We start from the raw sequence: 14618 nt of genomic DNA, 5'->3' as shown, positions 1-14618 counted from the left end.
AAGTGCTGGGATTACAGGCTTGAGCCACCACGCCCGGCGGCCTCGCTGCTCTTAATCACAGCAATGACCCCCTCCCTCTGTGCATCACAGACCTCTAATTTATTTGACTGTATGTCCATCACTTGTGTCAGAACAGCAAACTTTTTTAGAGCATTCACTGCGCTTATACATCTCTGCATTCGCATCACCTAACTTAGTCATAGCGCCAAGTAGGCCCACAAGTTAGCCGGACTCGGGAACACATAGGAAGCAGTGTAGGGGTTAATGGGAATACTAGTTGGAGACAAAGGCAGGGGCAGCAGCTAGAATAAGACTGTTTAGCAGAAAAGGAGCCTGGGAGGAACAAGGGAGGAACTGCTGTAAGGGGAACGGTACTGACCCGGCCTGGTGTGCCTCTTCTCCCAGCACGTGGGCGGCCCCGCTCCGCGGCCTGGAACTACAAATCCCAGGATTCTCAGCGGTGTGGACAGGAAGTGTCCTGTCCGGCCGTGGCGACGGTGACGGGCGGCGGCCCAACGGCGGGAGATTCAAACCTGGAAAAAGGAGGAACATGGAGAGGAGAGCAGCGGGCCCAGGCCGGGCAGCGTGTGAGTGCGGGAAGGGTCTGGGAAGGGTCTGGGAAGGGTCTCGCAGTGGTGCCGCTGGTCGGGGGCTTGGCTGTCCTGGGAGAGATTGGGGCGTGTGTCGGGCGTGAAGCCTGAGGGGCGAGGGCGGTGGGACTGCTCAGTGGGACGGGAGTCCTCAGCCCGGGCGCCGCGGGCCAGAGTGGAACTGTGAGCTGCGCATTGTCCCCCGAATAATGTGCTTTAAAGCTTACAAGGAATTTTCTCCCTATTTCCAAGTTCTGGGGTTCCGGAGTCGGGAGAATGTAGGTGGTCCTAGTGGCTCCTTAAAATTCAGCAGTTACTGCTGGCTACCATACTTGTCCAGCGCTGCCACGGGACAAGACGCCTCAGGGGATCTGGGGGACTCTTGGGCTTTGAGATGCCGCTTTCAGACAGTGCCTGTCAAACAGGGGCTGAAATTACCCGGGCAGCTTGTTTGAAATGCAGATTCCTGGGTCCTGTCCCAGAGCTTCAGTTCCAGAAGGTCTGGTTTGGGGCCCATAATCTGCATTTATAACAAGCACTGCTGTGCTTCTTCCCTGACCCCGGGTGATTGTGAGGAAGGTAGTCCCTGGGCCACATTTTCAAAAACACTGTTTTAGAGAGAGAGAGACTGGAGTTGGAAGGACGGAAGGGGCAGAAAGGTTCTGATATTCTAAATGAAAGGCAAAACCTGCTCCTTCTTCCACCCCTCCCTTCCTCTCTATTAGGATTCAAAAAGCAAAGTCCATGTCCAGTCTTCTGTTAAAGGAAAACTAGTTCCAGACCTGAGAAGGACAGGAAAACCGTTTTTTGGTTTTTTATTTTTTTGAGACAGCGTGTGTATGTACAAAATCCCTCCCATCGCCCACAGTCCTCAGTTCATAACTCTGAGGTGATGTCATTCACTTACTGGTTTATTTTCCATGCTTAACAACCATCACTTGTTCCTTGTACACCCTGTTGGAGGAACTGATGGCTTTCCTGTGGTTGGCCAGTGTTCTCAAATCTGTATTTGGAGGGGGGGGGTTGTGTGTGTGTGCTCGCACATGTGTTTTAATTTACTTAACTGCTCATTCAAATAAGCCCTGCCCTTGCCTGAATCATTGCAGAATATGCAATATAAGGAAATAGGATAAAAACCGGGAATGACATAAAGTACTGAGTCAAAGACAGATTGGCCAAGCTCTGCCTTTTTTCAAGCCCTCTGAGTTTATTTTCTTACTGTGTGTGTAGTTTTCTCTTACTCTTTCTGTTTGATTTTGTATCGTGTTTCTCAAGGGAAATAGAGGGGAGAGAAAGGAGAAGGATTAAGGGAGGCTCTAACTAAGGTAAATTATGATTGCTGTCTCACTTGAGGGATTTGCTATTCTTGGATTTGGGTGGGTTTTTGTTTGTTTGTTTGTTTGTTTATTTTGAGACAGAGTCTCACTGCTGGAGTGCAGTGACCGGATCTCAGCTCACTGCAAGCTCCACCTCCTGGGTTTACGCCATTCTCCTGCCTCAGCCTCCTGAGTAGCTGGGACTACAGGCGTCCACCTCCTCGCCTGGCTAGTTTTTTGTATTTTTTAGTAGAGACAGGGTTTCACCATGTTAGCCAGGATGGTCTCGATCTCCTGACCTCGTGATCTGCCCGTCTCGGCCTCCCAAAGTGCTGGGATTACAGGCTTGAGCCACCGCGCCCGGCCTATTCTTGGATTTGGAAGCCATACTCTGTATTTTATTTAGCTTGAAGATTCTTTTCCTCCTTGGGTGACCTATACCAAAAAGGATAGTGAAGGTACCTTTGTGATCTTTTAAAATTTTCTTTGTCCTTCCACTTAATCTCAAGTGAGTGGCATGTTTCCCTCTGTTGTACTGCCTTTCTCCATGTTCTGCCTATTTAGTCCTTAAGATCTAGTTCATAGCTAGAATCCTTTGCTTCCTCTGCTGCTTCCATAGATTTTATTCATGGGCCATAATCATACTTATCACATTAGATTAATTTATTTAGGTGTTTTTCTCTTCTAATAATAATAATCTTTGGGCGCTGTGGTTTACGCCTGTAATCCCAGCACTTTGGGAGGCCAAGGTGGGAGGATCACTTGAGCCCAGGAGTTCAAGACCAGCCTGGGCAACATGGTGAGACCCAGTCTCAACAAAAAATACAAGAATTAGCCAGACATGGTGGTGCCCTGTTTCAAAAACAAACCCACCAGTAACTCTATTTTCCAGGCTGGAGTGCAGTGGCACGATCATGGTTCACTGCAGCCTAGAAGTCCTGGGCTCAGGTGATCCTCCCACCTCAGCCCTGAGCCGAGTAGCTGGGACTACAGGTGTGCACCATCACTCCAGGCTAATTTTTGCATTTTTTTGTCGAGATGGGGTCTCAACATGTTGCCCAGGCTGGTCTCAAACTCCTGGGCTTAAGTGATCCCCTGCCTCAGTGTCCAGAAATGCTGGGATTATAGGCATGAGCCATCATGCAGGCCTTTATCTCTGCATTTCTTAAGAGTAGGGGTCTGCTAGTCCAGTGCCTGGCATAAAGGAGGTATTGATGAATGAATAAATGAGTGAATGATGAATCCTGGTTGGTTCTATTACCTAACCTCTGAGAGAGTAACCAACAAGGATGACACAGGTCCAGTTCTTGGAGAACTCAGTCTAATTAGGGATAAGAAAAGGAGTTAAGTTTAAAGCCAAGGAAGGCTCTGGATGTCTCAGCTGGGAGGCACTGAGGGAAGTTCCATTAGTAGACTTGAGGAGGAAGAGGACAGGAAGATGGCTACAGAGGAAAGAGAAGTAATGCCTCCAGCACAGGAGGAGGCTGCCTATTAAAGGGTATCCTGGGAAGAGAAGGAGGGACACATGGGAGGTGCTTCAGGTCTCTGAGCAGGGTTGCCTAAACAAGTCCGTTGAGAAGACGCTCGGGCCGGGCACGGTGGCTCATGCCTCTAATCTCAGCACTTTGGGAGGCCGAGGCAGGCGGATCATGAGGTCAGGAGATTGAGACCATCCTGGCTAACATGGTGAAACCCCGTCTCTACTAAAAATACAAAAAATTAGACGGGCGTGGTGGCAGGTGCCTGTAGTTCCAGCTACTTGGGAGGCTGAGGCAGGTGAATGGTGTGAACCCCGGAGGTGGAGCTTGCAGTGGGCCAAGATTGCCGCAGTGCACTCCAGCCTGGGCAACAGAGCAAGACTCTGTCTCAAAAAAAAAAAAAAAAAAAAAGACAAAAAAAAAAAGGCACTTCAATGCTAAGACCCCTGTAATGCTCTCTTCATTGACCTTATCCCGTTTAACTCCTCAGATGAACGCCTCACAGCTGAGGAGATGGATGAGCAGAGGCGGCAGAACGTTGCCTATCAGTACCTGTGCCGGCTGGAGGAGGCCAAGCGGTGAGCAGAGTCCAGGAAGATGGACTCTTTTCTGCTCTCCCTTTCCACCATCCCACCCTAGGCATCTGCCCCCAAAGCAAATGCAACAGATGGAGAGTCCGTCCTGTGGGAAAGGGCGAGTTGAAATAACTTTTTAATTTTTTTTTTGAAGCAAATCCCAGTCACATCCTTTTACCCCCTATAAACTGCAGTATGTATCTCCAAAATATGTGGACGTTCGCTTATCCAACTAAATTATTTAAATCCTTGGAAGATCAATACCCAGCCCATTTTCAAATTTTCCTGCTTGTCTTAAAAAAAAAAAAGAAATCTGTTTTTACAGTTATCTTATTCAAATAAGGATCCAAAAAGTTCACTAAGTATATCTGCTTGTATGTTTTCTTTAATCCAGAGCAGCCCATCTCCTTTTTTCAGTTCATTATATTATTGACTTGCTGAAGAAAACCGGGTCATTTTTCCTAAAGAATATCCTACATTTTGTCTCTATTTCTTTTCTTTCTTTCCTTTTGTTTTTTAGAGATGATTGTCTACTTGCTTTCTTATGTCATTCAGCTTGTTCCTCTGTACCCTGTATTTCCTATAAATGAATGTTGGCTTAATTAGATTTAGGTTCAACATTTTTGACAAGCAACATGGCGAAATCCCATCTCTACAAAAAATACAAATACTAGTCAGGCATGGTGGCATGTGCCCATAGTCCCAGCTACTTGGAGGGCTGAGGAGGGAGGATTGCTTGAATCTGGGAGGTCGAGGAGGCAAGTGAGCCAAGATTGCGCCACTGCACTCCATCCTGGGTGACAAAGTGAGACTGTGTCTCCAAAAACAAACAGGAAAACCTGGATGGGTGCTGTGGCTCACGCCTGTAATCCCAGCACTTTGGGAGGCCGAGGCGGGCAAATCACCTGGGGCCAGGAGTTTGAGACCAGCCTGGCTGACATGGTGAAATCCTGTCTCTACAAAAAAATACAAAAAATTAGCTGGGCGCGGTGGTGCATGCCTGTAATCCCAGCTACTCAGGAGGCTGAGGCAGAAGAATCGCTTGAACTTAGGAGGCAGAGGTTGCTGTGAGCCGAGATCGTGTCGCCGCACTCCAGCCTGAGTGAAAGAGTGAGACTCTGTCTCAAAAAAACAAAAAAAAGCCGGGCGCGGTGGCTCAAGCCTGTAATCCCAGCACTTTGGGAGGCCGAGACGCGGATCACGAGGTCAGGAGATCGAGACCATCCTGGCTAACACGGTGAAACCCCGTCTCTACTAAAAATACAAAAACTAGCCGGGCGAGGTGGCGGGCGCCTGTAGTCCCAGCTACTCGGGAAGCTGAGGCAGGAGAATGGCGTAAACCCGGGAGGCGGAGCTTGCAGTGAGCTGAGATCTGGCCACTGCACTCCAGTCCGGGCGACAGAGCGAGACTCCGCCTCAAAAAAAAAAACAACAACAACAACAAAAAAAAACCATTTTTGACAAGAAGTCTTCATTAGTGTTGGTGGGTTTTTTCCCCCCCACTCAGATCCTTTTACCCCCTATATACTGTAATAGATATATATATAAAATTTGTGATATTTAACATATATAAGATATGTGTTCCATATCACATCTTATAGAAAGAATACGATGTCTGCTTGTTTCACTTTTAGTGATGCTAAATCTGGGCGTTTAGGTGAAACCAACCTGATTTACACGCCATAAAATTTCCCATTAACTTTTCATCTAATGCCTTCATTCATTGTTGGTCTACATCAGAATTTATTATTTTATCAAGGGTGTAAAATGACTATTTTCTAGTTCTGTCATTTCTTCCATATTTACTAGCTGAAATCCTAAAGAACATTCCCTCATCATCTTAGGACTATTTGGTTACTCTAAAAGTCAATCTGTATAGGAAAAACAGGATACATACTTAATTTTTTGCCTTTAATCAATAGGATACTTTTAATTTTCTTAAAGGAAGTCAATAGGATGGGGCAATCAGGAAAAATCAGGTGTCTAAGGCAGGGAAGACATGGAACAATGTATTAACTGGCTCTCTTTTTGGAAACAGGTACTTTCCAATTAGACCCCAATATGTAGAGAAGTTTAGAGATTCCATCTGAGAAGACTTTAATCTCTCCCTCATACAACCACCAGTAATAATAATACTTTACATTTATATTCAAAGTGTTTTCACATTCATTAGCTCATTTGATCCTGGCAGCTGCCCACTGAAGGAAATACAGGTGGCACTATCCTCATTTTGCATATTGTGCAACTGAGGCTCACAGAGGTGAAGTAGGAGAGATGGTTGGAAAGCAGGCCTTCATACTCCAAGAGCTGTGGTCTTTCTGTTCCTTTGTGCTACTCCCCTTCCATCAGCCCCACTACCCTCATCATCATCAAAGCTGGGTTATGAGCCATGTAGATCATTCAGGTAGACATGACCTTTCTGCACCCAGGTTCTCGGAGAACAATCCAGAATGAAAGAAGTGAGCACATTCTGTTTGGTTTAACAGTTAAAGATGTAACTAGGGCCAGGTGCGGTGGCTCATGCCTGTAGTCCCAGCACTTTGGGAGGCCGAGATGGGTGGATCACTTGAGGTCGGGAGTTTGAGACCAGTCCAACACGGAGAAACCCCGTCTCTACTAAAAATACAAAATTAGCCGGGTGTGGTGGCAGGTGCCTGTAATCCCAACTACTCGGGAGGCTGAGGCAGGAGAATCACTTGGACCCAGGAGGTGAAGGTTGCAGTGAGCTGAGATCACGCCACTGCACTCCAGCCTGGGCAACAAGAGCAAGATGCCATCTCAAAAAAAAAAAAAAAAGAAAGAAAAAAAGATGTAACTAGACTGAGTGAGAAGCTATGTAACAGTTAAGCCTCATTGAAGATGGACAGGTTCAGGATCTGTCAAGGAAGATTTGCTGGGAGGGTGGGGCTGAGGGTTGGCCAATCCAGATATTTGGGGCAGCCTGGGAGAAGGTGGGAACAGGCAGGCAATGGGCAGAGAGGGGAGCTGGAGGTAGGGCAGGAACAGGAAGCAGAGGAGGGTCAGGGGCCACTTAAAAGGAGGGGGAGAGGGAAATTCCTGTTGTTCGAATAAATCACTGTGGTCTGCCAGAGTTTGTGAGAAGGTGCTCTCATGTTCGTAGCTGGATGGAGGCCTGCCTGAAGGAGGAGCTTCCTTCCCCGGTGGAGCTGGAGGAGAGCCTTCGCAATGGAGTGCTGCTGGCCAAGCTGGGCCACTGTTTTGCACCCTCCGTGGTTCCCTTGAAGAAGATCTATGATGTGGAGCAGCTGCGGTACCAGGTGGGAGGATTGGACTCCACCTTCTACCTACTTCCCCTCAAACGATCCCTTCTCCTCAAAGCTGTGAGGGTACAGTGACCATATAACTTATTGTCCAAATCTGGATAAAAGGGAGTGTTATTAATCTATGTTTTTCTGTGCTGGTAAGGATGGAAAATTCACAAGATGTGGTCCTCTGGTTCCCCTCTGCCCATCTCTCCTGAATCTTTAAGCTGTAGTCTGGGCTCTACCCATAGGGAGTGCTGAGAACTGTGGAAATAGATTTTCTTTTTCCTTCCCTTTCAGGCAGCTGGCTTACATTTCCGTCACACAGACAACATCAACTTTTGGCTGTCTGCAATAGCCCACATTGGTCTGCCTTCGGTAATACTGGGCCTGAAGATTGGTATTCATCTTTACTCCTTACCAGCCACCCCCCACAATCCCATGCTTTATCTTCCTGAACCGTTTAGCCCTATTTCCATGTGTCTTCTAAACTAATCTAAGAGAACAGTTCCTTGCAACTGTGCGTCTTTGAATCAGGTTATCTTTTCTCTGCCTCCTCTTCCCTGTGAATGAAAGGAGGTGAAGTTTCCCTGGCCTGAGTGTCACAGTTCCCATTATGCAGTGGGGGGTGCAGGAGGGCCTGCTATGTCATGCTCGTATTGGCCAGCCCTGTCTCCACCAAATTTCACAGTGTGAAGCAAGGGTATACACCTCCCTAGGTGGTAGACTTTGAGTTAGAAGCCTAGGTCCTAAACCCCAACTGGACACATGATTTCACTCTTTGAACCTCAATTTGTTATTCGTCTGTAAAATGGGGATAGTGAGCCCTGCCTTGTCTACCTTACAGTGTTGTCAGGAAGATCACATGGTCTGTGTGAACTCCCTTTGTGAATTGTGAAGAGCTATACAAATGAAGGCATGATAGGATTCTACAATGTATGGTTTCTTTCTGCTTTGTTTTTCTTCACTGTAGAAAGGAACTGTAATACAGGAAACAGCAGTAAAGAAAGACACTTTGATGGGAGGCAGAAGCAATAGATGTCATGTGTCTTCAGTGGGACTGGAATACTCTAGGTCTCTAAATTTGGTCTTTTATTGTGAATCTAAATGTAACCAAGATATATTGAGGTTAGGTGGCATTGAGAAGCCATACCTGGTGCCACTCGGTTCTTAGAAGGTCTCACATTGATCAGAAGCCGCTGGCTTGGAGACAGGGATAACAGCCTGATACTTTTGTGGTCCTTGGCAATATATGCCTCATTGGGCCCTCCATGGGAGTAGGCCAGCTCTCCAGCATACCACCTCTTTGGCAAGGGTCTAAGGTGAGGCATGCAGGCTCACTGTAGACATCTGGAAGACAGCTGGGGGCTTGTTTTTGTTGTTGTTGTTGTTGTTGTTATTTTTGGAGGATATGGCTTATATCCTGTAGCCTTGATAGCCTTATCTGGTGTTTGGTTAATCCAGGGCACCCTAGGACTATGTGTCTGTGACTGAGCCTTGGCTTAGTATGCATCCCCAGTGCCTTTCTTTTATACCAGGCTGACTTGAAATGGTTGGGGGAGACTGACCTAGATACCCCAGGTAACAAGGGAGCGCACACCTCAGGTTGAAGAGGAAGACCCATGCCTCGGCACCCCCCCTCCATATTTGGTGCTGCTTAAAGGTTCCCAATGGCAGTAACTGACTGGTTTCTCTTCTAGACCTTCTTCCCAGAGACCACAGACATCTATGACAAAAAGAACATGCCCCGGGTAGTCTACTGCATCCATGCTCTCAGGTGAGAAACCTCAAATTTTATCATCCAGGTTCCTCTAGGTGGATGCAACCAACAATCAGCAGCAACAAACTCAGCGAGAAGGATGAAGGGTAGAGCACAGGGAGCCCTGCTCAGGAGAGTGAGCTTTCAGATTTTCAGAGTTGTGTTTAGATTTGTGTGCATGTCTGTGGCACATTTATGTATGGCCTGTGTGGGTGAAGGGGAAGGGTAAGCAGGGTACCAGAGGCAGGAAGGTAGCAGGGTAGGGCCTTCAGTGTGTAACTGGGCATAAAGGAATCAGAACAGGACCTATTGAGAGCAACACAGGCAAGCCACTTAGTGTGGATGGTGTAGGCTCTTTGATCCTACTTACAGCCAGCCATCAGCAACCAGCTGGCTAAATCACAGCAAGTGACTGACCTGTTCCTTGTGTTTCTCTTTCTGACTTCATTTCCCATGTCCCTTTGTGCCCCTGTGCCTTAGCTCAGCAGGTATCTGCTTGCTGTGCCCTTCCTGTCCTCTGTCTCCGTTGAGTGACCTGCTACTGCAATGTGGCCTTATCTGTGAAGCCTTCCTAATCCCCTCAGACCCCCAACACCATCTTATTTACCTTCTGCAGCACTTTCCTCGGGCTGATTTATGGTCATATTTCTTTATGTGGGTTGGGGATGACTTGAGGGCAGGTGCTGAGTGGTCTTCATCTCTAGGTCCCCATAGTATCTCCTTCAAACCCATCGTGGGCAGAGTGTCAAAATGAATAGGCCCCAGTGCCTTCCAATGCCTTCCATTTTTTCCTAGTCTATTCCTCTTCCGGCTGGGATTGGCCCCTCAGATACATGATCTATACGGGAAAGTGAAATTCACAGGTAAGCCTAGCTCCTTGCCCTACCACCGCATCCTGGGCAGGGTCTTGGGGGTTCTGGACCTGATGAAGGGCACCTGTGGCATCATTGCAGCTGAGGAACTCAGCAACATGGCGTCCGAACTGGCCAAATATGGCCTCCAGCTGCCTGCCTTCAGCAAGATCGGGGGCATCCTGGCCAATGAGCTATCGGTGGATGAGGCTGCAGGTAAGGACTAGGCTCTGCCCTGCCAGGAGTAGAGTCAGTGGGTATGGGAGGGCTCCAAGCCTCACAGCCATTGGATGGATTCTGGCCAGCTCTCGTCCACAGATAGGGCCATAAGGCTACCTGGTTTGCCTGGCCCCTGAGGGTGGGAAAAAGGATGACGTTAGAGTGGCCTGCTACTGGTTGTGCTCCAGTCTGGGGTTCACTCTGGCCTCCTGACCTTGTTTCCATGCCCCCTCCCAGTCCATGCAGCTGTTCTTGCCATCAATGAAGCAGTGGAGCGAGGGGTGGTGGAGGACACCCTGGCTGCCTTGCAGAATCCCAGTGCTCTTCTGGAGAATCTCCGAGAGCCTCTGGCAGCCATCTACCAGGAGATGCTGGCCCAGGCCAAGATGGAGAAGGCAGCCAATGACAGGAACCATGTAAGAAGTAGTCTTGGGTTGCAGGGATCGAAAAGTTGAGTGGCTGGAAAGTCTTGAGTGAAACCAGGACTCCTGTCTGTCATGTCTCTAGGATCCAAAATTGCTTCTTAGAGAAACCATAACTTGTCAGTGATTTTAGAGAAATAGGAAAGGAACTTGGAAGAATGATGAGAATTCAGAAAAGAAGACTGGAGAAGAGGTTCTTGGGGGATGATCTTCAGGGAAGCCTGAGAAGGGCACTGGAATGTAGAACAGAATGAGATTGGACTGGAGGTTCCAAAGGTTGGTTTGGCTTAAATGTGTCAGTGCCAGGCGTTTAGAGCCCACAATTTTCTGAATTCTGAGCAGACTGACCTTTGGCCTTGGGAAGGTCCCCAGAAGAAGAAATAAGTGTAGCCAGGGAGGGAAGAGCAGGACAAGAAGATTGAATTGGGTTTCGCAGATTCCCTCTCAATGGAGTTTTTGCAGGATGAAAGAGAAAGCCAGGACATCTATGACCACTACCTAACTCAGGCTGAAATCCAGGGCAATATCAACCATGTCAACGGTAAGAGAGATCAGGCAGGAGTGGTTTGGGGGTGCCCTCAGGGTAAGCCCCTGCACTGGGAGGTTGGGGGATAGCTTTTCTCAAGCCAGAAAGCCCTGTGGTCTCACTTGGGCCAACTCTTGCCTCTGGGAAAGATCAGAGTCCAAGGAGTATGTGCACTGCTTTCTGGCCATCAGTGTCTAGAGAAGTAGTCCGTGTCCGGGAAGTTTCTGTCTGACTGGAGAACCACAGAGAGGAGCAGCTCTTGATGCTGGGGGGAGGTTGAACTGGGGTCCTTCGAGAGGAGCAGTGTGGATAATACATGAGGAAGGGGGATCTGGGTAGGAGCTGTGTGAAGGCTCAGGATGGGTAGGCATTTGCCTGTCTGGGTGAGGATATCCCTGGGGTTTGGGGTGGTGAAGTGAGAAGGCTGTGAAGACCAAGCTGAAGAATTTGGGCTGAACCAAATGGGCCCAGGAACCAAGGGGGAAAGGGTGGGGGTAACTCCAGGCAGGCAAGAAGAGGGCAGATTCCTGGGGCTGGACTAGGGGATTATGAGAGGTGGCTTTCTCACACTGTCTGTTATGGAGTATCTTTATTTTCAGTCCATGGGGCTCTAGAAGTTGTTGATGATGCCCTGGAAAGACAGAGCCCTGAAGCCTTGCTCAAGGCCCTTCAAGACCCTGCCCTGGCCCTGCGAGGGGTGAGGAGAGACTTTGCTGTCTGGTACCTGGAGCAATTGAGCTCAGACAGAGAGCAGAAGGCACAGGTTAGCCTCTGTCTATTACCTACCACCCCCTCTATATGACTGTAGAATGGGAGAGGGCCTCTTACTTAGGGATCACCACTGTTGGTCCTTTGTATTCTGTAAGTGCTGACTGCATGTTTAAATGGTTAAATCACTCCAAGGCCTAGTAGACCAGACTGATCAGCTTCTGTCCCTGAGAGTCCCCCAGACTGACCAGGAGGAACCCAAGGACAGTCCCATAGGCAGTAATGTGCTCCCCCATTGCTGAACTGGTGCCTCCACTTAGCAATCTTGTTTTTAACGCAGTTGACTTTTCCGCCGACACTATTTGTGTTGTCTATGTTGTTATTTTACATGCTTGCTGAGCAAGAAAGGTTAAAGATGAGTTAATAGGGCTGGGCACCATGGCTCACACCTGTAATCCCAGCACTTTGGGAGGCTGACGCAGGTGGATCACTTGAGGTCAAGTCTTTGAGACCAGCCTGGCCAATATGGTAAACCTGTCTCTACTGAAAATACAAAAATTAGCCTGTGTGGTGGCACGTGCCTGTAATCCCCGCTACTCGGGAGGCTGAGGCAGAGAATCGCTTGAACCCAGGAGGCGGAGGTTGCAGTGATTCGAGATTGTGCCACTGCACTCTAGTCTGGGCGACAGAGCAAGGGGTTAATAAGGATGAGTGAGCCAGCCTAAAGGGGAGAGGTAGGATTGAGGTTAGGTGGCTGGGTAGACCTGGGAGCTCATGCTGGCAGCTTGTAAAGCATGGTCTTGGCCCCAGAAGGGCTCCATTCTACTGTATCTCTTCCCTCTCTTAGGAGCTGGGCCTGGTGGAGCTTCTGGAAAAGGAGGAAGTCCAGGCTGGTGTGGCTGCAGCCAACACAAAGGGTGACCAGGAACAAGCCAGTAAGTCATCTCCAGGTCTGAGGACTGCTCTGTGCATATCTCTGGCTCTTAGAAGAGTATCCCACCTCTTTGATGGCTTCTGTGTTGGGCAGTGCACACTGCTGCTGCTTCCAGCCTGGCTAGGGACTTCTCCCCTCACATAGTCTGCTGTATTCCTGCTGCCTGGGGGGACACTACAGATAAGTTCATTAAGAACTTAGAGATAATGACATGGCAATACTGCACTGGGTTGGTCTCCTGGGGCAGGCAGTTTTCTTCCAGGTAGTTTACCTATAATTTTGAGTTTCAACCTGCTTGAATTCCTTTGGCTTCTGAAATGTAGTAATTTTCCAGAATATGAGCAAGAAGCTCATCTTCTAACTCTGTTTCCCTTAAAAACATTATATACAAATTATAATTCTTTTTTATTTGTTTTTGCTTTTGTTTGAGACAGAGGCTCACTCTACTGCCCAGACTGGAGTGTAGTATGGCACAATCTCAGCTCACTGCAACCTCCACCTCCTGGGTTCAAATGATTCTCTTGCCTCAGCCTCCTGAGTAGCTGGATTGATAGGCATCTGCCACCACGGCAGGCTAATTTTTGTATTTTTAGTAGAGGTGGGGTTCTTTGTGTTGGCCAGGTGGGTCTCAAACTCCTGGCCTCAACTGATCTGCCTACCTTGGCCTCCCAAAGTGCTGGAATTACAGGCATGAGTCACTGGGCCCGGCCACAAATATAATTATTTATTACAAGAATGCGAGTTTGTAATTGTCTTCCTCCAAGAGATCTATCTACACTGCAAGTATGAAGAGAAACAGTGCTGAGGCAAAATGCAGTAGCCTGTGGACACTAGACCTGTTACAGTTGCTTGCCTTAGTCTGGACTTGCTGTCAGGTTTAGAGGTTGCTCAGTAACCATTTACCTTCGTCTAACAGAGCTTTCCAACATTCACTAGCTTTCAGTAGCCCCCAGGCCATTCCTGACTGGCTGCTTTCCTAATCTGCTCAGTTCATTCCCGATTGCCGATTGCGGCTGCCAGAGTAATCTCTGAAGCACAGATCTGATCTTATCTCCCTTGTTGAACATCTTCAGACCTTTATGGGTTCTTGCATTATTTAGCCCAGACTTTAGTCCTGTCTGTTTGTCCTGGCAGATAAGACCTTTCCAGAGTTCTTCGCCAGCTCTTCTGTTCACATTCCACCCAGTTCAGCCTAGCAAACTGTCTATTCTCCCTAGATTGCCCTCCAGCCTTTCCCATCACCGGCCTCTGGTCCTTTGGGTTACATTTCTCCCGCATTCTCACCTGTTGATAAGCAGGTGAAAAGATTCTCCAGAGCTGTCTCCAAGGCTTCCTCCTCTGTGAAGTCTTCCTGCTCTCCCAGCCAGAATCCCTCCTCCCCTGCTCTGCCATAGCATTGTGTGGGGGTGGGGGGAGGTGGACTTCTAACATGACATTGACAGCAGTGCACTGTAGGTACTTTGGTATCCTTAGCTCTTCCCAGTAGATTGTGCTCTCTTTGATGCCAGTGCCCCTATCTGCTTGGCATTTTATTAGCCACGGAGTTTGTAAACTCAGACTACGTTGAGGCACCACAGCCCCTTTTAAGCTTACTGCTGCCCTTAGCAGCAAACGGCTCCACCTAGGAACTGGTTCCTTATTTCTCTGTGCTATCATCAAGCCTTGGTCCCTAGAGCCCCCTGACTAACCTCATCTTAGTTACGCTCCATAGCCACCTGTCAATCTTGTGCTCACTACCTTAGGAACTCACCCTCTGCCATGACAGCCACTCTGTGTTACATGCTGAGCTACTCAATTTCAAGGCCTGACAAATTGCTTCTTACAGAGCCTCTTCTTAAAGGGACCCAGCCCCTTTTCTTCCTGAACATTTAGAAAGGCATTTTAAACCTAGCAGAAAACCTCACAGGTTTTTGAGAGCAGTTACAAAGGAATTTCCCCACCAAGATCCCCCGGCAGAGCCTAGTTGGTCAGGAGAGT

The 14618-nt window shown here is 48.3% G+C and overlaps 1 protein-coding gene across 1 annotated transcript in view; it reads left to right on the top strand.

Moving 5' to 3' along the window:
- Positions 1-481: 481 nt before the first annotated feature.
- IQGAP3 (IQ motif containing GTPase activating protein 3) overlaps positions 482-14618 on the top strand; it is a 44889-nt gene continuing 30752 nt past the window's right edge. Inside the window, exons 1-11 of the mRNA XM_011928432.1 lie at positions 482-587; positions 3875-3962; positions 7081-7237; positions 7523-7600; positions 8923-8999; positions 9777-9844; positions 9935-10048; positions 10289-10467; positions 10936-11014; positions 11599-11762; positions 12555-12642. Coding sequence (XP_011783822.1) covers positions 551-587; positions 3875-3962; positions 7081-7237; positions 7523-7600; positions 8923-8999; positions 9777-9844; positions 9935-10048; positions 10289-10467; positions 10936-11014; positions 11599-11762; positions 12555-12642 — 1129 coding nt within the window. The 5' untranslated portion in view covers positions 482-550. The remainder of the gene's footprint in view (positions 588-3874; positions 3963-7080; positions 7238-7522; positions 7601-8922; positions 9000-9776; positions 9845-9934; positions 10049-10288; positions 10468-10935; positions 11015-11598; positions 11763-12554; positions 12643-14618) is intronic.

Source organism: Colobus angolensis, unplaced genomic scaffold, assembly GCF_000951035.1.
Source record: "Colobus angolensis palliatus isolate OR3802 unplaced genomic scaffold, Cang.pa_1.0 Scaffold77, whole genome shotgun sequence".
Classification (NCBI taxonomy): domain Eukaryota; kingdom Metazoa; phylum Chordata; class Mammalia; order Primates; family Cercopithecidae; genus Colobus; species Colobus angolensis.
Note: the sequence above shows the minus strand (reverse complement) of the source record. Positions and strands in the feature narration are given on the sequence as shown.